At 39.5% G+C, this 21,600-nt stretch overlaps 1 protein-coding gene across 2 annotated transcripts in view; it reads left to right on the plus strand.

The window, feature by feature from the left end:
* Window positions 1-21,600, plus strand: part of PLCB1 (phospholipase C beta 1) — a 315,759-nt gene that overhangs the window by 140,233 nt on the left and 153,926 nt on the right. For both annotated transcript variants that reach the window (XM_019472918.1, XM_009282521.2), the window contains exons 3-4: window positions 11,126-11,266; window positions 18,233-18,312. In XM_019472918.1, the coding sequence (XP_019328463.1) occupies window positions 11,126-11,266; window positions 18,233-18,312 (221 nt within the window). The remainder of the gene's footprint in view (window positions 1-11,125; window positions 11,267-18,232; window positions 18,313-21,600) is intronic.

Consider the following 21,600-nt stretch of genomic DNA (forward strand, 5'->3'; position numbering starts at 1 on the left):
AGGTGGCAAATATCCTTTGGCTCCTTGCACTTTCCCAAAGTACCGTTTAATTATTTCCGCTGTGGGAAAGAACAATCAATGGATATCAAGGATGCAGTTCTATTTTTAACTGAAGAGATGTTATCTGAGTATTGTCTGCTTTCTAAAGGGCAACAACTATTGCCCCTGTGGGTTTTCCTGTGAACCATAAGAAAAGCTAATAGAAGTGGAGAAGCTTGAAGGACCGAGTTGGGAATTATTGCTGACACTACTTCTAAATGTAGTTGTCTTAATACTCCATACCCGCAAATGTATAGGTGGAGACATGTATTCATGAGCGAATTTCAGTTCTACAACACATGTGAATAATTCAGATGCACGAAGTTGCGCGCTGCCCCAGAGTGTCTGCATCTGGATAGTTCTTCATGTGGACCTCATGCCATATAGTCTGTTTTCTTTAGGGACCATTTCCATCACTACTTTCTTGCACTGATTTTCCATCATCTTTATCTTGGTATTCTCACATTGTCTGGCTGCTCACAAGTACGTAGGACTCAGGAGTTCCATCAGGACTGTTCTCCAAGTTATGTGTTATGTTGTTCTTCAAGTCTGATCTCCGATCGATCCAGCCACCCTTTTTATATCCCCTTCATCGATTATTTCTCAAAACCATAGAGTACAAAACCAACTGCTTAAAATAATGTCCATGGCATCCTTTGAAGAATTCCTTCTCTCTGCAGCTGCTTGCCAAAGACATTAGTGTTTGGATGTTCTTTTCCTAGCAATGACTGAACGCATTTCCTGTACTTTCACAGGTAGTAAAATTAATCTGTCATAAAACCACCCAAATCCAGTTTCTGCGTTTATTCATTGTTTTCTCTCTCCTCAGCCAAAAAAATATATTTGTAGTTCTTACTCATACTCCTTGTAGATTTTACTTCTTTTTTTTCAGTAGTCATGTTGTCTTCTAAAACAGGAATCCGTTTCTAGTCTTTTTCTGTTAGATATTTCTATAAAAAGTTAAAATGTACTTACAGAAGATCATCCTCTCTGGAGTAAATTGAAGCCGGCCAACTTTTAAAAAGCAATCTTAAATTATTTGTTTTGATTATATATTACTTCCTCTCTCTTAACTTTACCATCCGAAGCAGTGGCATCTGCTGTATGATTTTGCCTTTTGCCATGTGGCTTTTCAGCTGATTTTATGGTCGTAGTTATGTTTTCAGAGTCAAGGCACCATTCAGCTAACGAGTGCTCCCTTGCCTTTGCGGTACCCTGGCTCCAATTCCCATTGAGCTGGACAGTCGCCATGAGCCGGGACAACTCTGTTGAGATCTGCAGGAAAGAAGTTCATCTGTGCTAGCTAATTTTGCACCAATTTTCAAATGTCAAGAGTCTAAATATATTTCTACTTCTGAATTATTGTTACTGATACGTAATAAGATGTAGTGACGGTTTTGTGACAAGTGACAGTGCACGAGAACTTGTCGTTGGCAGTCAGTAGTTAAATAGATGTGCCATTAAGAGTCTGTTGTAAGCTTGCGGTCTGATTTGTAAGAGCTGAGTATCCGGTACAGTCCAAGAAACAAAAAATTACGACTGTTGCTGCATCATCATTGAAATGGCTTATTTTTCTTTGCTATACTGCAAATGAGTTTCCTAGAATTAAATACTTGAAGGTAATGGGAATAGTGGGGTTTTACAATAACTAAAATCCGGTAAATTGAAACCTTTACCAGTAAGCATCCCGTATGACTTTGTGATTGAAAAAATTATAGCAAAACATGTCTCTCAAACAGGTAAGATGGAAAAAAAATAATGCTAGCATGGCCAAGACATCTCTTTTTTTTTCTTTTTTTCTCCTGATGAGTGTGACTGAAATGTTGCAATAATAAACAGCTCGTTAGTCAGATGTTTTCAATTATAGCTTTCTGTGTTTCATCTGTTATTTTTAAACGGGGTGGGTAGTTGGTGCATTCAGCATTACAGACCGTCTGGATGTACATACTTCCACCAGCTAAAAAAATGCATTAAAATGCAAGTGATCGTACTCCAGCCCTTATGGAGCACTCCAAAAAGCATAGCGGGCATTCATGCAATACTTCTCATTCAGCTCATTCCAAGCATCTTAGATTTTTACAAATGCTGTAAAAACAAATGATGTATAAATGAATAGGAGCATTGTACTCAACCTCTGAAGTAACCCTATTAAAAGAATTCTACGCAGCAATTCAGAATTGGAAGAACAATGCGTGCGAGATTTATAGATAAGTGAAAATTAAGCTGCTGTTCCAGCTATTCCTGCCCTTACGTGCTGTGCAAACTGCTGTAGAAATCATTTCATTTTAAGACTTTTTATAGTTCCAATAGTCTCATACAGACCAAAGAAAATGAGTTAACGAAAGTACATGAAAGTAAGAGAAGTTTCTTTTCTCCAGTATCTCTTCATCTCTTCCTTTAAAATTATATTGAAGAAAATCTCAAAGTATTTTGAGAAAGGAAAAGCAGTGAAAAGAAATGTGTGTGCTTAAAGGTCATTTTTAAAATAATGAACCATCTGTGGCTAATAAAAATCAATGAAAATGTTAGTGAGTTAAAAAACATCTAGAGGAAGATTGTGCATGGTTGTAGCTTCTAGGTATGTTGCCTTTTTTAAATTGTCATTTAAATTAAGATGTACAGTGTGTGATATAAAGTACTTTCATGTTAATCACAATCACATCCAAAAGGACTGAAAAATACCACATTTGGTCTGATTTTACTTAGATGATTTGTGCTGTCACTTGTTTTTTTGTTAGAACACACAGTCTTGCAATCAATTTAAAACTTAAATACCATGAACCTAAAAAAAATTCCGAGAAATATGGACATTTAGAAGGAGAACTAAACAAAGATGCAGGCTGAGTATTGGCCTAATGTTCTGTCATGAGAGCATGAGAGACCCAGGGAAGCTGGATTTGGATCACTTGAACTGTGGCAAAGGTCAGAAAAAGAGGAATGAGGTGGCCCTATTTTTGTCCCCACGCTTTTCCTTAGCACGTACAATTCATTCTCTTTATATTTTACATAAAATCCTGTTTTCACAGAATACGGCATTGAAGTTGAAATCATTATTTGGATATATCCCTCCCTTTCCCCCAGAAGTCAATCTGATTTTGTACTGTAAGGAGACATAGCATCTTCAGCAAAGCTGGTGCCGAGTATCTATCAGTAAGTGCATAGCGTTTGTCTCCGGTAAATTCTTATGACACAAGTGGTCGTGTCTGGTACAGAAATCATGGCGTCGTAGAAAATTGTAGGTTGGAAGGGACCTGTCAGCCGTGCTCTCCAGCACATCAGCTGCTCCCTCCAGTTGGTGTCGTCTGCGAACTTGCTGAGGATGAGTTCTGTCCCCTTGACCTGGTTGCTGACATAATACTCAACGGGGTTTTTTGGGTGTCCATAAGTATTATAAAAATACCGATTAATAACATCTTATGTTTTTAAATATCCCATGTCTTCTAGTGTGGTTATTGTAGAAAGTCAACGTGAAATCTCTGAATTCATCCTGCATTTTCAGAACTCAGTTAGAATTACATTTGCAAATGCGTATCAACACAGTCCTCTCCGAAGTTAAATATCATTTGTACAGGTATAAGTTTGCTTACCGCTCATTTCTCTACTGAACAAAAGTATGCTTTTTGCCGGCACATTTTCTCTCTTCCTCAAAAGTTTTACATCATCGAAAAAGAAGTAGCTTTATTATTTTTCATAACCTATTCCTGGTAAACTGGATGTATTGATGTTCTCACTTCAAGCATGGAATTGGATTAAGCTATTTTGGGAAAAGAAATTGTTGTTCTGGAATAAGTGTTTCACAGAGAGAGTTAATCGGGATTGACTGTTTAATGTATGATTTATGGTATCCTTTCATCCCTGATAATTTCTATGGAAAGAGTAGCCCTTGGGTTTTAGTTGCATCCGAGGCATTCGCTATTGCTGCAGGTACCAAGCAAGATCTGTCCTAGAAGGCAGTGGATGTCTCTGATCTCCTTCTTCAGGGACTGGCTCTTCATCTAAAGCCTTTCTGCCTCCTTTTACCTAATACTGTGTTATACTCTAGAAATATTCCACCGTATTAACTGAGCAGATGGTCAACTTACGACCAGTTTAGATCACTGAGAGATATTTTTTAAGAAACATCCTTTGGTTTTGTACACACTGACTTAGTGTGCACAGAAATGGTATCTTGAAGACTCGGGGGTTTAAACAAGATATTGGCTCCGTTTCTGTGCATAGGTAGCTATGGTGATATGCAAAATTTGGAATCCATTTGAAACCCTAGAAATGAGGAAAAAATTCAAAGAATAAGTATTTTCAAATATTTTGGTCATATATTGATCAGATGCACTTTTGCGAAAGGTATGAAGACATATTTGTATTAAAAACCATAGTGCAGTTTTTCTCTTTATTGGACTAAATGTATTTCTGGTTTAATGATAATGAATTTGGCAAGAATGGCTTGATGATATAAATGAATATATTTAAATATCAAACTTCCTGTGAATTCTGTGTAATAATAGAAAAGAGAGTTTGGAGAACACTGTTTTGAGTATCTTTGATGTAGTAATTGGAGTATATTCATTTCACATGACTGTCATTAGGGAAGACAGACAAAATCCTGTCACTGAGTTTTGTAGGTGTGATTCCCATGTATGGACATTCTCTAATCGGTGAAAGGGATTGCTGAAAGATAAACTATTGATAGTTTTGACTTTGGTCTCAGCAAAGGAAGGAGAGAGAGAAGAAACACACGTTTCTTTGAAGGATGAGTCTGTCAATCCACTTGATGGGAAGTTTCTAGTCCTGTACTGTTGCTAGGTGATGCGTGACAGAAAGGGTATTTGAACCAGCTTTGAAATCTGTGTTGGGATTGTTAACAGTAAATTTAATCCAGTTAGCAAGAGCATTTTGTTTCTGAGGGTCACACTGGTGCACTGCAGCAGTTCACAGCTGCTTAAGAGGCAATGCAGAGTGATGGTCCCTTTGCAAGGAGAGATTTGGGGTGTGACGCTTGCTGCGGGATTCTCTCACCTCCAGCAGTTAGACATCTCCTGTAGGCGGCTCGCGCCTCCACCTCCTGTACTCACTAGGCAGACAACAGACTGTCGGGTGGGTAGTTTATCCCTCTGTGACACAGGTGGGGAAATACCTGCCTAGGGAGGTGCTTCACTTCTTGCTTGGCTGTAGGAGGAGTGACTGGACAAGATGAGACACTTAACCTGTAGAGGCAAAGATAAGAAGCAACTCTCAAGTATCATCGTGGACCCAGGAAGTCGTGCAGACCAGAACTGCGTGCTTTAGCTACCAGAGATGGCACCAAATCACTTCGTATATAGAATGTATGTGGTATACAGAAAGTAAGTCCTGCCCTTATTTGGTTTTCTGTGCTGGACAGCTTGCACTGCGGAGTTCAGTTGGATCAATTCAGTGGAGTCGGGGCTTGGGAAGTCTGCTCAAGTCCTCAGCTAGCCGTAGGGGTAAGTGGTCTGATTTTAAGAGAAACTTAGTGTTTCTTATTCATACTGCCCCTACTACAGCTACTTACCTGGTGCTTTAAGTGTTAAGATCTGATATTTTGAAATCTGGGTCAAATATATGAAGTATATACATGCTATAAATATATACATGTATGTATATACACTTTTGTTGATAAACACTCAGTGATAAGGCATTCCTGAAGAGATAAGACTTTGCTCTATTTGAAGAAAATCTGTGGGAGTTTTGCCTTCGACAGAGTCACAATGTAAGGTCCTATTTTAGCAAGGTTCTTCGTTTAATTTAAGCACAAACTTGAGTGTTTCCTGGAAAACTCTTTGCACATGTAGCTATCTAATTACCCTTCTTTTCCCCCCATCTCCCCTCTCCTGGGATACATAAAGAGCTAGAAAAATATAAATGCAGTTTTGAATGCTTGGAAATCTTATTCTGAAGAGCAAGGAACTAAGATGAAATTCTGATGCCAATTTTTTGAACCTCTCCAGTCCTGATGTTATCAGGACACAAATATAACAATTTGGGATTAAGATACAGAGTCTAGGGAATTCTGAAGTACCCATATAGCTATGTAATATAGTTCAAAAATCTACAACAAAATGTACAGTTCTGCCCAACCCTGCTTTACTGAAACTTTTGCTTCATTAAATATAGTGTTTTAATGGAAGGAGCATGGCATATTTTTAGTACCAGAAACAGAAAGCATCTGGAAATTGCAAGTCAGATTGACAGAAGTAATGTAAATAGCTGATAAACACGGGAGTTTGCGTATAGGGTTTGGTGGGGGTTTCTTTTGGGGTTTTGGGTTTTTTTTTTTTTGTAGACATCTACTTCTTGGAGGCTTTGGGATGCTTTTCATACCTATAGCTTCAGTAGGACTCAATTGACATCTTAAAGACAATGTTTTACTGCATGAGATGCATGAGAAAATTATTTTGGTTGATAGCTGTTTGGGGGCAGGGAGCATATGACATTTTGCACGCATAGGGGTGAATGTTGTATAGATAATTTAGTACACACTGCATGTAGTCTATACGTGTAGTTTAGTCTATAATGACTCCTTTAGGTTGTTTGCATTGTAAATTAATGTCTTCAAACACCAAAAAATCTCCCATAGTACTTTAATTGCACAGCTGTTCTAGCAACCCAGAAGTTCTGGCTGAGTCTTTTGATAATCATCCAGTTTGGCCTTCACGTTGCCTGTAGCCATTAAACCCCGAGGAAAACCTTTAGCATCGGACAGATTCTTTTACTGTTTAAGGTAGGTCTGGGATCAGAGACAGCTGCTCTCAGAGATGGTGCGGCAGCTTTGAGAAGCATTAGTAACAAAAGGTAGTGCGATATATCTGAGGTGAAACCTTGGCTGACCTTGGTATGTTTGAATCGGTGTTTGAGTTTTACTGAACTGCACGGCAGCCTTTTATATATATACGTATGGCAATGTATTAAAAAACCAGAAAATTTTAACAGACAGATGGTGTGTTGCAAGTTTTCAGAAAAAAGAGATGGGGATACTATTAAAAGATGTTACGGCATTTACTGTAATGTGCAGAGCACACATTAATTGGAATTTAAGTGTTAGGAGCTACGTTTTAATAATACCAACCACAGCTGAAAGTGGTCTTTGCAGAGATTGTCATTAATGTGGCTGAATAGCCTCTTTAAGTTTACATTATTTTTATGATTTCCAGTGAAAGGAAAATAAAACAGGAGAAAGTTTTGGAATCTATTTTTATCCGTCTACAGGATCCTGGTTTCTAACAAAACATCATTATTCAGCGTTTGTTCATGAAAGTTACAGGAATTCCATAAGCTTTTATTCCCCCCCCCTCCCCCCCCCAAGTTTCTGACTAATTTTTTCTATTTTCTATTTCTGTTTTGGATTGATTTAAGGTATATTTTCTTTTGGTAGTTTTGTCAAGACAGCAAAACCAAATAGGGAGGGCTTTTTACCAAATGAGTGCATAGCCCTCTGGCCAACTCTCGCCTCAATTGGACATGGTTAATCTTATTTTTAATGGATTCTGAAGCTGTTTGTGCTGCCAATGCCATCCTTGTCACCTCCTCTGTATTTGCCTGCTCACAATTTGCATCTCCCTCCGGGAATCTGTCAGCCCTTTAACCACAGAGGCGTCCCATCAGAAACGCTGGCTTTCCTGACCTGGTTTCAGGTCAAGTCTTCAGGCAGCTCCAGTCCTTGAGCTGAAGCTCCTGCTAGACTTTAGTGGAAGGGAAAAAGCAATCTGACACCTAGACCTTTTGAGTAAAAGAAGCAAAAGGATGCTGCTTTGCCAGAAAACATCAGACTTGATAAATCTTTGTGCTACAAAGAGAACTTTGATGAGTTACATGGGCACTGTCAGTAGCCTGCTGTTTATTGAGCATCCCATGGGCATGTTCCCTAACATGATAGAGCTTCAGTAGCTCAGGTGTTTGAAAAATGACTATAATAAATATGCAATAGGTACAATTCTGCTGAATGTCTCTCCGAGCTCAATATGTTCATAATAAGGCCCCGGTCTAGCAAAGAGCTTACACCAAAAACCAATCTGTCCGCTCAAGAGCCAGTACATCAAATGCAGCTCCAAACAGCAGCAGACGTGCAGTCTCGTTCCTCAAAATGGAATTATCAAAATCAAAATAATCCAATTTACATAAAAGAAGCTAAATTTGGTCTTGCTGCTTGGTTTTTTTCCATGTGCTTTCCTATCATCTCCACAGGAAAACTTGCTGACGTTTTGAAAAGGGCTTTGATTCAGAGAGCTTCGATAGTCTTCAAGATTTTGATAAAGGATATTTTGCTCATCTCCTTAGTAGTGTTTGCAGCTAAGTGCGGTAATAAGGGAGCAGAGCTGTTCATGAGGAATGCGAAGAGCTGACAGTGTGCTTTGCTATCTAAGTTTGAGAGCTTCAGATCTAAGGACCAAAGAATATGAGCTAGATCATCAGTTAAGGGCTAAGTTGTCACTGACAACTGGAAATGTAGCTGTCACCCTTAAAGGGCAAATACACCCATGGCAGGGGTCAGAAAGGACGTGAATCCTGTTAGTATCAAAATCATTCTCTTTCACTGAACTTATAATAAAAGTATCTATTTTAAGTCTGTGGAGCACATTGCGGGTTACACTGTGAGATAGCCCAGGATATGCAGTGTATGCCCTTTATTAATAGGTGCTGGATGGCGGCCAGGTGACGTATTGCTGTAAGGGACTGTGTGCTTCAAACTTTGTTAGACAATCTTAAACAGAATAGAAGAATTCAACATTTTACTCATCCCAACCCAAAGAGGATGGTCTGTCTAATTTTTTGCCTTTAAAACCTGGAGAAAAATTCTGTGATTTGGAAGACCAAATTCATATTCGCATTGCCTGATTGTCCACTTCCTCTGCCCTTCTAAAAACCTTACTGAGCCAGTCCCAGATAACTTCTCTTCTGATGAATTTGCTTTCGAAAAACATCCCATTTCAAATATGTTTCTTTTTTATTCTGTGATGCATGGCTAATGCGTATCTTCGACTAACTAGAGTATGATCCATCATAGAGACATCCTATAGGTGACTATAAGTACGAAGGAAAAAGGTTATCTTCTTTTGTTGCTACGATCGCATTTCATCACCAAGAGTGAAACTGTGAGCGAGAGGTTCAGCCAGGGAAAGGAAGAAGGGAATGACAAATATGTGAAAGAGAATAAAACCAGATAGACAATCCTGTTCAGTTTGAGTTCAGAAAGAATGATGCTCTTCCCAGACAGGCCCCTCAGCAGAAGCGTTTATCAGTCTGATTTTGAGTTTGAAACGGTAGAGAGTAAAAAGCAGATGTGTTCTCATCTCCCAGAGAAATTATACAGCTTGTAAATAAAAGAGGAAGTAACCCATCTAGTAATACACCATCGCTAACTTAGCATCTTCAGGGCATTTCTCTAGCTTTTCTCCTAGATGTAAATCAACACAATTTCTTGGTCTTTCTCCTTCAGATTCCCACCTCTGGAACGCAACTACTACTTTCATATCCCTCTTCTGTTTTTCTCTTATGTGAAAGCCTGTCATTAACTTGTTTACCCACAAAATCTTCTTTGTCTCAGAGCACAATCATATTCCTTCTTTACAGAACCCTCAGACAGGATTATTCTGTCTGTTTTCCTGCAACGCTTGCCATCATACCCAGTATTTAATGAGGCTCAGCATTTTATGATAGACAGCCTTGTAGTTTCTTTCCGGTTAATACGCCATACTTCAAAATGCTCTCCTAAACCTTGTGAAGTATTTGGTGAACATATGCATAACTCCATTGCCTACGAGCAGATGTGATACCAGTCAGGAGATGCCCTTTAGGCTGAGGTCTTGTTGATACAGGATTTCCTGAGAGATCCATGAAAAATGACCCTTTTCATCATCTTAAGCTTATCATCCTGTTACACTAAATCTAATTTGTATCGGTCGGTGGAGATTTAGATTCTTACTCAAAAGTTATTAAATATTAAGCAGTAGCATAAACACTAAACATACGCAGATGGTGGAGAAAAAAGGCTCATGTGAGAGTGAAATGTAAACTGCAGTATATATTTGTGTCAGTTTTGAAATCATTTGATCTCTACACAGAACCTGTCATCCCATAGTGATACTATTTGCTGGTCGTTTCTTAGTATTTGTACCAGACTGAAAAATCTCGCCTTTTAGGAAACCTGAGCTTTCAAATTATACTGGCTGTATTCAAAGGATTGAATTCAGTCATGCAGGGCTTCTTTTCATCTGTCTTTGCCTTTATAAACTTCATCTTGAGGCCAAGGACCAAGCAGTTTTCTTAGTTTGAAAAACACTGAGTGCATTTCTTGGAAATACTGCAGCCTAGTAGAAACTAGTAGAGTTGCAAAATAACCTGAAATTGTTTCTCACATGCTTATGTGAGAATGAAGCTGAGGTTCAGGCTATTGTTAGCTGATAAGAATCATTGAATATATCTTTCCATCAAATAAATGTTATGTAGTCATTTCTATATTGGATATAAATCAGAAAAAAGACTAAAAACTAAACAGAAATGGAATATATCTCATAATTTAAATAATGCATGGCCTTTTGGACATGAAGAAGAAAGAGGAAGGAATCACCGAAATTCCATTATTCATTTCATATTGTTTAAGACAGTTAATTCCAGACAGTCTTCTTAATTCCTTAGGAAAAACTAAGTTCTCATTTTGAGCTTTATCTAAAATCCATTAAAATCATAGCGAATCTCTCTGCTGAGGCCAGTAGCCTTTGGACAGATTGTGTTATTTTGACAAGCAAAACAGTTTACGTGTGCTTAACTTCTGCGGCAAAGTAACTGAGAACAGGAATGTGCAGCCATCAACTGGACAGCTTTTAGTCTGTACTGTACCGATACAGAGCTCAAAGGCTTTGAAGGATTTACAGTAGTGATTTTCTTTTTATTCTAGGTTAATAACTTTAAATATTTTAATGACTAATTAACCGGATCAGAACCTAGTGCCATCGTGTTTAAAATGTTCAAAATAACACAAGTTTTCAAAATGGAAGTATTTGCAAAAATATTCACCTCTTTTAGTATAAGTATTTGGAAAAGATTTTTAACTATTTTGTAATGTATTCACCTGCAGGATCCCAAACTGCGCGAACTCTTGGATGCTGGGAACCTGGGAGGTCGACTGGAAAATCGAATGATAACTGTTGTCTATGGTCCAGACCTGGTCAATATATCGTACTTGAACTTGGTGGCATTCCAAGAGGATATAGCAAAGGTAATATACATTCATCTGTGTCATATAAAATTAAAATGTTTTTAAAGTATTGAGATAGGGATAAATGAGATAAAAGCAGAGATTGCTATGAAATGAAACACAATTCTGCTATAGGGCTGTGCCGCTCAATACCAAAGAAGAAATGTGCAATCATTTTTTTTTTTCTAGGAGTTAATTCCACAAATTTTTTCCCCCAGATATGTGTGCTCATCTTCAGAACATTGCTTGTAAAGCCCAAATAAGCATTGTGAAAATAACAGTACACGCAATTTTTTACTCAGCTATAAGATGTATACTGTGACTCTCCAAACACAGATCAATGTCTTTCAGTAGTTATCACCCTTTTATGTTTGTTCTAAGCGTGCGCGAATCATGGATCATCTGTGAGAACAAACTTTGTAAAGGGTTGACTTTTTAAGATTGACCTATATCAGAGTAGTGGGAATCTACAGCTCTACCTTGTATACTCAAGTGTGTCAGCAATCAGACACTTAATTTAACTTGCACACATGACCATTTCTGCTCGTGTTCAAAGGTTAATTTTAAGCATTGCATTTTGTCTGCTGATAGCCCTTGATAAGAATTGTGACGTCAACATCATTACCTTGGCAAAGTATTTTTTCCATGCAGGTATACAGTCCCTTCATTTCTGTCCAACACACCATGTAAAACACAGTTGTGTGTGACGAGCAAGTTACGATTGATATTGGTACATGTTTTGGGGTTTTTTTCCCTTCTTCCAATTTCTATATGACTCAATCGTGTTTAATAAAATGGGAGCTCTTTGCTTTATCTATTCCAAATTGACATTCAAAAGCTACTCCTCTTTCCCCTTCCATTCATGTAGATAGACTGATGACAGCCTCCAGATAACCATGCACAGAACACACTTTCGTATGGTTTGCATCCTCGAGTCCACTAGATTGCGCTAAAAAGATAATTTCTCTGTAGACTGCTGTTACTTAACAACAGTAAGGACTTATTTTGTCACCTCACAGGCAACAAGGATGGTCAGACCAGGTTAAAAAAGGTCATGGGATGAAAGCCTTAACCTGGGAGGATATAGGTTTTTCTTGTCAGGTTTCTGTATCTGCTGATCTTCATTAGCCAATGGGTCAATTCAGCAAAAACACAATTTCCACTGTTTCTTTGATATGAAAGAATAGAAACAACATGAGTTTGTGGTGGTCCACGGACTGCTGAGAGGGAAGTGCTGTCCTCCGACTTGAAAACACACAGCTATACTCTACAGGGGTGATTAAGAAATGTTAACATTGCAGAAGTGAAAACGAGTGAAACAACTCTTCAGGAAAAAAAATGTAAGCATATGATGGAAAATGAAAAGGTATGCTAAAGCTTTACCAGCAAAAATTGTTAGCCCTTACCAAGGAAGAGGGAAAATCACCTGACTCAGAAGCGTATGTCCTTCTTTTTCTCTTTCCTGTCTAGCCAGCAATCGGTGAACCATAATCTGTTTGCTAAAACAGTGCAGAAATTGGTATTTTAGGGCCATTTTCTGTTTGGTAATGGAACCGTAAAAATAATGTAGATAAAATCATGATTTAGAAGAGCTTGGCTGCTCTAAATCCTGAGTAACTCCTACGATCTGAGTCACTAAGAATCTAAGTCTTCCTTGTTATTTGTAAATGCGGTAGACCAAATAGATTCGTATTTTATCAGTCAGGCACTGTGGCCTGGGGATGGGATTTTCACAGCATTGCAGATTAGCTGTGCTTGCCCTGAAATCATGCTAAATATCCCGATTGTTTCAGTGAGAGCAGAGTTTGGTCACTGTTGAATGCATCTAAAAATCCTTCTTTCTTTAATGTGTTCTCCAACTCTGTATGAGCCAGACCACAGAATCTGGTCCTTGTCATCTCCAGGACCCATGGAGTGACTCAGAGGTGTCGTTATAAATAAGCACATCAGGGAGCTCCGAGAAGGCATGTAAATACAAGACGTTTTCAACGTCACACATGCAAATTTTGACCCTTCCTTTCGCTGATGTTCCAGGGAAGGCAAGTGCCAACGAAAAACTCCCCCACCTTTCCCTTTTCAGTGCATGAATATTTTTCAGATTAACCCTTCATTTGTGATACCTTATTTTTCAAGTTGTGTGACAAGTATCGACCAGTCCTCCCCTGGAGGAGAAAGGCAAAGTAAACTGTAACAGTCTTAGTGAGGCAGTTAAAATTATTCAATTATGGGGTTTTCTTCCTTTGCAGAAGGCTTCCTGTTCTGCTACAAACTGTGTTCATCACATCCACTGGCCAAGTTGTGGGAAAATTATGAAAATATGAGCCCTGGGCTATTCAACTTGCTCGAAGTGAACTAAATAAAGAGCTAGAAATAATGATGTAGTCGCGATGTATTGATTTATGTGCATTCCTTCAGGAGAAAGTAACTAATGTTTAAAGTACATTAGTGATGAGCAGAAGGGCACTGAGCAGCTGGTTTGTTCAAAGAATGCAGCTTGAAATTCATTAGGTAATGGTCCAAAAGGCAGATTGCTAGACACATCTTGATGATGAAGAGAAATAGCACTGATACAGTGCTTGCTTATTTTCAGAGGGGTGTGCCTGTGCCTGTCTTGGGATAGGATTTGTGAGCATCCACAAACATAGCACTGCGGAAGCCAGGATAAAGAAAGAAGTTTATTCTCAAACCCTGTTCTAAGCGGGTGCTCTTTTTCTCTGTCTCCGTTCCCAACGTGAAGAAGTACAACCTGTGAACCTCTGTGTCTCCTCTACAGTATTTCATTCTCTTCCCAAATCCAGTAACTTCAAAAGCAAACATCCCATCTTCCCCATCTCTTTCCTCTCGCTCTCTTTTGTGCCTCTCATGCCAACTCTGTTCTCACCACTCTAGTCCATCCTGGCCATACAGATCCCTACCCAGAGCTCAAGGAAATCCGTTTCTCCCCAGTTTGATGAGCTGTGGATCAGATCCATCACTTAAGAGCTGATGAATTCCTCCATAAGTAAAATGATGCAGTCAAAGATGATTCACAAGTTGTGCTATACTATGCTTTCCAGCATACGTCTTTATTTTTCCAGCTTCTTAGGCATATTTAAGAGCTTGATCAGTATAATAAAATGGTAAAACAAACCGTATAAATTCATGTCCATTTGATATATTTTTTAAAATAAAATTCAGAAGGTTGCCGAAAGCGTAGAATTTCAGCAGCTTGCTTTGTTAACCTCCCACCAAAACCAAATGTGCGAGAAACACTGCCTTCGCACGTAGTCAGTTCTGATTTGAAGGAAGTGTTTTCAAGAATGTGTGCTGTCTTTTCTTATGAAAAAAGTCTCATCTCTTCTGTTGAGATAAATGTCTTACGGTATGTATCCTGATGCATGTAATAGAGGAGAGAAATTACTTCGCTGAGCAACAGATTTCCAAATGAACTGCTGCTTATACGCTACCTGCCAAAGCACAGAACAGCTAAATAATTTGTTAGTAAAGTTCACAGGAATGATACAAATATGAATTAGTGTAACAGGACGTAGCCAAGAGGAGATCGAGTTCAGGGAGCTCTTATCATGATGGATGTGACTTGCTTGGAGTTGAATGTCAGAAGGCTGGCTTCTTCGCTACCGAACGGGATCAGAGGCTTCCAGTCTGCACACAGTTTGTTGGCGCTAGTGCAGTCCTATTTCAAAATACCCAGATTTATATTTTCCTTTTGTATTGCATTTGTACAGGAGTCTGCAGCTACTGTGGTGATTCAGAGGCTGTTATAACCTTTCCGCAGTAGGCTGTTTTCTTTCTACACATAACAGCTTTCTACCCCGCAGAGCACTCTCACCGAGCGCTGCCTTCTGGAATCGCTGCTGCTGGTAAGGACGGCTGCAGAGCGCATCATGCACGGAGTTAGAGTATGGGCTTTACTCTGTACCATGCAGCAAAACCAAGGAAACGGAACCATTTGGTAGCTAAAGCGGTGAGACGCATCTTGGCTCACAGCTTGATGCCAGCCCATCAAAGTCAGTCCAAAGCATCTCCTTTATTTCTTCGGGTCTGTGCTCAGGGCTGTTGTTTCCCCTCCTGCTGAGGGTTCAGATCAGTGACTGGAAAGATGACGTGATCCTTGGCATATTTTCTGATCTTGGTTTTTTGGCTGCGGCTCAGTGGTGGCTGGAATGAAGACCCTAAAATGGAAGAGGCAATGAGCAAGTATTGCTTGTGACTTGTTGACTTGGCACCTGTACTGTTAGAAATGGCTCAGCCTGCAGGTAGGCCTTAGAATATTTGGCAAGAGTGATGTGATTGCTTGAAGAGCCAGGAAAAGCTAGCAAAGGAACATGGCAAGACTGGTTATATAAATAATGCTTGTGACAGGCACATAATAACCAAGTTCCCCTTACATTCCTGTCAACAAATGTTCGGACAAAGAGAAGGAAGAGCTGGGGTGTGGGGTACTCCTGAAGTGGCCTACTTCTGTTTTCTACAAAATACTTCCATTTTAAGCCCAGCAGAATCAGTGAGATCAAAACAAAGTCTATCAAGACGTGTTAAAAGCCAGCGTATTTTCCTAATTTCTAAATGATATTTTACGTTGCCATTAATCTTTGCAGCCGTTGGTGTCACAGGGAGAAGTTTTAACTGCTATTATTAGAGCCTAAACAAAGCAGTGTTTACAAGATGAGCCTATTCTGAGCCTGGAAAAATGAGTTGCCAGGAAGAAAAAAAGATGCTGTACTTAATACACTCTTTGTTCCAAGAGTCACAGCAAAGCAGTGGTGTTGCTAACGAACCCAACTCCTTCTCTTGTTCTTTCTCACACCCCTGTTTTTTTCAAATTAGACCTAAGAAGGAAAAACAAGTAAAGAAAAAAAAATTGAAGTGGTCACAAGAGGTGGAGGGGAGGAATATCTCAGCAAGAGCAGTTTACCTCTAGAACGAGTAGTCTGTGTCTGAGGGAAGAAGGTTTCTCTGCCAGAAATACCAGTCACAGGGAGATGTGTTGTCTCAGCTCCTTAGGTGTGAGGTTGTAAATGGGGTGGACTTAAGGATCTGGTGGTTGAAGGATATCAAAGGCTCATAACAGTAGGCATATAGGTAGCCTTATCTCTTCCTCGTTGGGAGCGACTGTGCGAGACCAGTTTCAGGAACAAGGTCTGATAACTTTAGGGAACAGATCTTAGCACGTTAAAAAAAAACATATAAAAATTATAACTTCTGAACCTCTCTCAAATTGATCACCTAGTCATGCAGAAACTTGGGGCTTTTTAGGTAAAACAAGCTCGTGAGCTCCAAAGTGACGTAGCAACATTTGTTTCACTGGACGTCAACATCCTTATCAATTTTTGTCAGAATGAAATCGCCTTTTTTTTGTACTTTTCCTCAAGAAAAAAAAAAGCCAAGAAGAGGGAATACCTCCCAGAGAGTACGCATCCGGGAGGGTATGTGGTGATGGGAATTTTGGATCTGGACTGATATGAAAGGCAACTCAATTTTAGTTTCAAAGAAAACTCAGAAAAATTCATCAAGTAAAAAAAGAAAAAAAATCACATTGTTTGCAAAGGCATTGTTTATTTTCGTTCTTTTCTTTTAAAGGGAACAAGAAGAGGGAATACCTCCCAGAGAGTACGCATCCGGGAGGGTATGTGGTGATGGGAATTTTGGATCTGGACTGATATGAAAGGCAACTCAATTTTAGTTTCAAAGAAAACTCAGAAAAATTCATCAAGTAAAAAAAGAAAAAAAATCACATTGTTTGCAAAGGCATTGTTTATTTTCGTTCTTTTCTTTTAAAGGGGTGAAACAAAGCCAATCCAAAACCACAGTTGTGATTAAAAAGGATTGCAATTAAAGATTGCAAATAAGCACCAAGTTAGCAAGGAAAAATGAGCTGAAGTTGTCGATGAAAAGCTGCAGGAGAGACCTGCAAGGGAGGAGAGCGACAGGACGAGCAGTGAGAGTCTAAACTTCAGATTATAATCATGGATCAGCCTTGCTGGGAACCCGGGAAAGGGCAGAGACCTTAGAGGAGGACTTCAGCAATATGCATAGAAATGAGGAAAAATAAGTCAGGAAAATAAAGGGAGGAAAAGTGAGGGAGAGCCATGGGAAGAGCAGTGCCTGCAGGCGGAGAAGGGAGGTGTCCCGTGAGCAGCTGGAGGACATTTCTTCTCTCCGTCAGGGTAGCAAGAGGGAAAAATAATTTAGCGAGGGATAGGACCACAGTGTAAGGATGTACGGTAGGGGAAAGAGGAGCTTTTCTGTTTGCAGTTGCATCTTCTTCCCAGTATATCAAATAATTTAAGTTTATTCCTATATATTTCTACTGGTTTGGTTTTTTTAAGCGTGTTTCTTATGTTAGCTGATAAGATCTTAGATAGTGTCAGTAGTTACAGTTCTTAACTCGGTATCCACCATAAAAGATAAGGCGTGATATTTGTTGTCTGAATTACTTCATGGTCTGTAGAGAGGGTGATGCGGAGGCTCTTGCAACAAACTCTTACAAGAGGGGGCGTTGGAGCAAGAGACTTACTATGGTATGGTCTGTATCCCACCCTGTCGGGTCTGTCAGTCTTCAGAGGGCTTTAAGCCCATTTCAGCTTTGTTTTACGAGAATGGTGGTAAGGGGCTCCTTTTTTAATCCTTAGTGTGTCAACCAGAACAGTGTCCAACACACAAGAAAATGTATTTCTCTGGGGCATTTATTTTGCATCTCCCACAAACTTGAATGTGCTTTGCATCAGACATTTATCCATATGATTTTTTTTTTCCCCTAATACATTGGAATAAGATATCTTTTTAAAAAAATATTTGTAACAGTCTTCATTTTTTGCAGCATAAGAAAATCAGGTCTCACAGATGAGGAAGGAAGCTGTAATTGGAAAAATCAAGTTCAGACTTTATTAGGCACTTTTTACTAACGATATAATTTTCAAAAATATTTTTCCTTGTGTAAGTAAACATCTAAACTAAGCCTCATTTAATCAATTTTTCTCTCTATAGGAATGGTCAGATGAAGTGTTCAGTTTGGCAACAAATCTGTTGGCACAGAACATGTCAAGGGACGCGTTCCTGGAAAAAGCGTAAGTGGCCATAGTATTTAATGCTGTGGGTGTTGCTCTTTTCTCTGCGTCATTTTCCTCTTTTCTTGTTAGTCACATTGTCATCTATTGTTTCTGCTTTGATGAGTTGTCACTTTTCTAAACACAGGCTGTCCTTTCTCATGGTTTTAAAAAGCCTGTTATCTAAACGTCATTTAAACAAAAATCTTGTTAGGGTTCTTCTCGCAAACTACTAAGTCGTAGCAAAAAACCAGAATTAAATGCCATCTTTCCCTTGTATACCAAATTAGTAGCTTCGGCTGTAGTCTGAAGCTCTCCGTTTAAAATGAAGGAATATTCTGGACTGACTTGCTTCTGGTTTATTTCCCTTTTTTTCTGTTACTGATCAAAAAATGAGAAATGCAAGAAGTCCATTTTCTTCAGTCTAATCTCTCTGGTTTTCATGTGATTCAGAGGGAAGCTGTGAATCTGTTCATCTAGATTGCACTGCATAGCGCAGATTCTGAGTTGTTTTCAACAAAGTACGAAAGCTGTTTATGAGAACGTTTGGGGTGTAAAAACACACCTCCAAAAAGAAAGAGAACTAAACCTGACATTAGCGATTCTCAACTGGATGATAAATGCACGTGCTGAGGGAGTTTTGCGTAAGTGATAGCGTTGAGAACAGCATGGCAAAGCCTGCCAGATAACGATGGTACGGAAACGGGGTACTTGCTGGCCTTTTGGGGTTCTGAAAGAGAAGCTATACCCTCCCCAGCCTACGAGTTGGCTGGTTAAATTCAGCTTTGTGTCTCCCCCAAACACCTTTTAATTTCTGCTCATGGACTGAGGCTGGGTGCAGCTAAATACCAAGCTGGGGCTTAAGTTCCTAAAACTTGCCTCCATCTGAGAAGCAAGTTAACTCACCCTTTTCCTGGAGTTTCTAAGGCTGCGCATGCCTGATTTCATTAGATGCACTCATATTTAGTCAGAAGGTTCCCAACTGCTTAATTTTAATCCCACCTACGTATTCATAAGTGCCTGTTCTGGGAGGGGTGCGGGTGTGTGTGTTTCCTTCTCATAGTGTTTGTTGTGGTGCAGCTGAAGTCAACAGAAATTCTTGAAGAAACTTTGAAGGTTGGACGTTGCAGGAACTACAACTTTGTGTCTGATAACGCTGTGTTGGGACAGCAATGATATATTATGCAAACAAAATCCCAAATGGATGGAAACATTTAACATTTCCTTTTTGCTCCACATGTTGACAGTGGAGAAAGCACTGTGCTAACCTGAGCAGAGCCAGGTGTGAGAGCAAGAGCAGAGATGACTTCCTTCAGCTCCATAGGTTGGGATGAGTTACGGGAGTGATTTGATATTGCTATTTCCATGCCCCTTACCACTCAAATCCCCGGGTAGCCAGCAGACCTTGCTGACAGGTCTGTAATGGGGAGGATTGTGGCTGTACCTAATGGGCATTTTCATATCAGATTCAAAGGAGGAACGTGTTATCACACAGTATAGTAGAGCCAGTCTTATTTGGAGCCATTTTTCGGTGGTTGTTCAAGCAACATTAATTAAAGATGAAGTCACTGGACGCATTGCGTAGATTCAGTAGCAGGCAAGCAGGGCATTCCTGTGTCTTTTTCTTTTTCCACTAATTAATAAATCACTTGGGAACTGCAAGGTTTCCAGGGTCCTCTGCACAGATGCCAAATCACAGTCACTTAAGAAATTTTTGACTTTGAAGATTAAAAATACTTCCCCATTATAATTACTGTACTAAGCAAAGGGTTGGTTGCAGTCCTGTCAGAACCCTTTTGTTGAAATAGAAAGCAAATTGCGTTAGAGCAGAATTAGAAAGGCTTTTTTCTTTGCGGCGTTCAGTCCCTTGCAGCATTGGAAGTGCAATAATAAACAGCTTGAGCAGCTCTCCCGTGGTTTGGTCAGATGAGAAAAATAGGGTTAATTTGGGAGGAGGGGTGGTTAATAAAACCTGCCATTTTGGTTATAAAGTGCTCATTCTTCTGTTGGAACCACGCGGTGTATTTTTGTGTTGGGGTGCAAAAATGGATGGTGGAGGACATTAGCACTGAAATACTGACCAGTGCAGTCATGAGCAAAGGGTGATTCTACTATGGAAACCTTGGGTCAGTGTTAGGTCCAAAGTTTGTCGTTCCTGGAGTCAGCACTGCACTACTGAAATGAGTCCGTTTGGCTGCTACTGATGGGGACTAGCTCCTAGCAAGCTTTTTAACAGGAATAACGTGCTTGGTTTTCTTAGATGGATGGATAATGGCTGCAGGGGAAAAAATACTGTCCCAGGTGTAACAAAGAATTTGGGAGGAAAAAAGGTGGCAAGTACTGGTGGGGGTTGACTGTTCTTCAGACATCTTTAGTTTGCTTTAACTGAAGTTCGGAATTCTTCCTCCCCCCCATTTCCTTTTATTTCTAGCTTTCTTGGCTGTAGAGGAAAATATTAAATGTGACCAGAATGTGCTTAAAAGTTTCAAAAAATAGAAGGCAAAATAAAAGAAACCTTTTTTTACTAACCATTGTGATTATTTTTTTTTTAATTTATTTTTTATTCTAGCTCAGTGCTGGGAGATGGGGGCAGAGGGGATAATATTTTTGTTTGGTGACACAGTAGCGCAAGAGATTTCAGTTTCCAGAAGATGCATATGAGGAGACAAGGATTTGTGAAAATGTTCCTATCCTAGTTAGGGATATTAGCACGTACTTTGTTTTTGAAGCAGTTGCTAATGGCATTTTTGGTTGGGAAGAAAAAGAAAGTTTATTAGAACCATGCAGTTTCTTTTTCTTTTGGTAGGCCAGTGGGTAAAGTGAACAAATTTAAAAAACAAATAAATAAAATAATCCTCTGAAATACTTGTGTTGCCAGATTTTTCACCAGATCATATTACTGCAAAACTCATTTATAGTTTTAATAATATTCGAGTGGAAGAGATGAAGCACTCAAAAAGTCATGCTCTTTGCAGGCTGCTGCTGGTAGACATTTTGCTGGTAAGCAGTAGTCCTCGCCTACCGGGAGGACAATCAGAAAGCAGCTGTAGGCCCAACCCCTTCTCATCGAAGCTACTGGATGACTCCTGTTTCAGTAGGCTTTGAATCAGTAAGTTGAAAGATTTGGACAAAGGAAAGTACATCCTCATCCTGCTGCTTTAATGAGCATGCAAGAAGAGTCACAGGTCCTGAGATACTGAGATGCTCTAAATACTCAGTTCAAAACCTGGATAACTGCCTGCCTGTAGGTGGTTTCAGCGTGTAATTTTTATATTGCTTCGCACTGGAAATGTCTTGGGCTTGCCCAGG

The sequence above is a fragment of the Aptenodytes forsteri genome, unplaced genomic scaffold, assembly GCF_000699145.1.
Source record: "Aptenodytes forsteri isolate BGI_AS27 unplaced genomic scaffold, ASM69914v1 Scaffold5, whole genome shotgun sequence".
In the NCBI taxonomy this organism is placed as follows: domain Eukaryota; kingdom Metazoa; phylum Chordata; class Aves; order Sphenisciformes; family Spheniscidae; genus Aptenodytes; species Aptenodytes forsteri.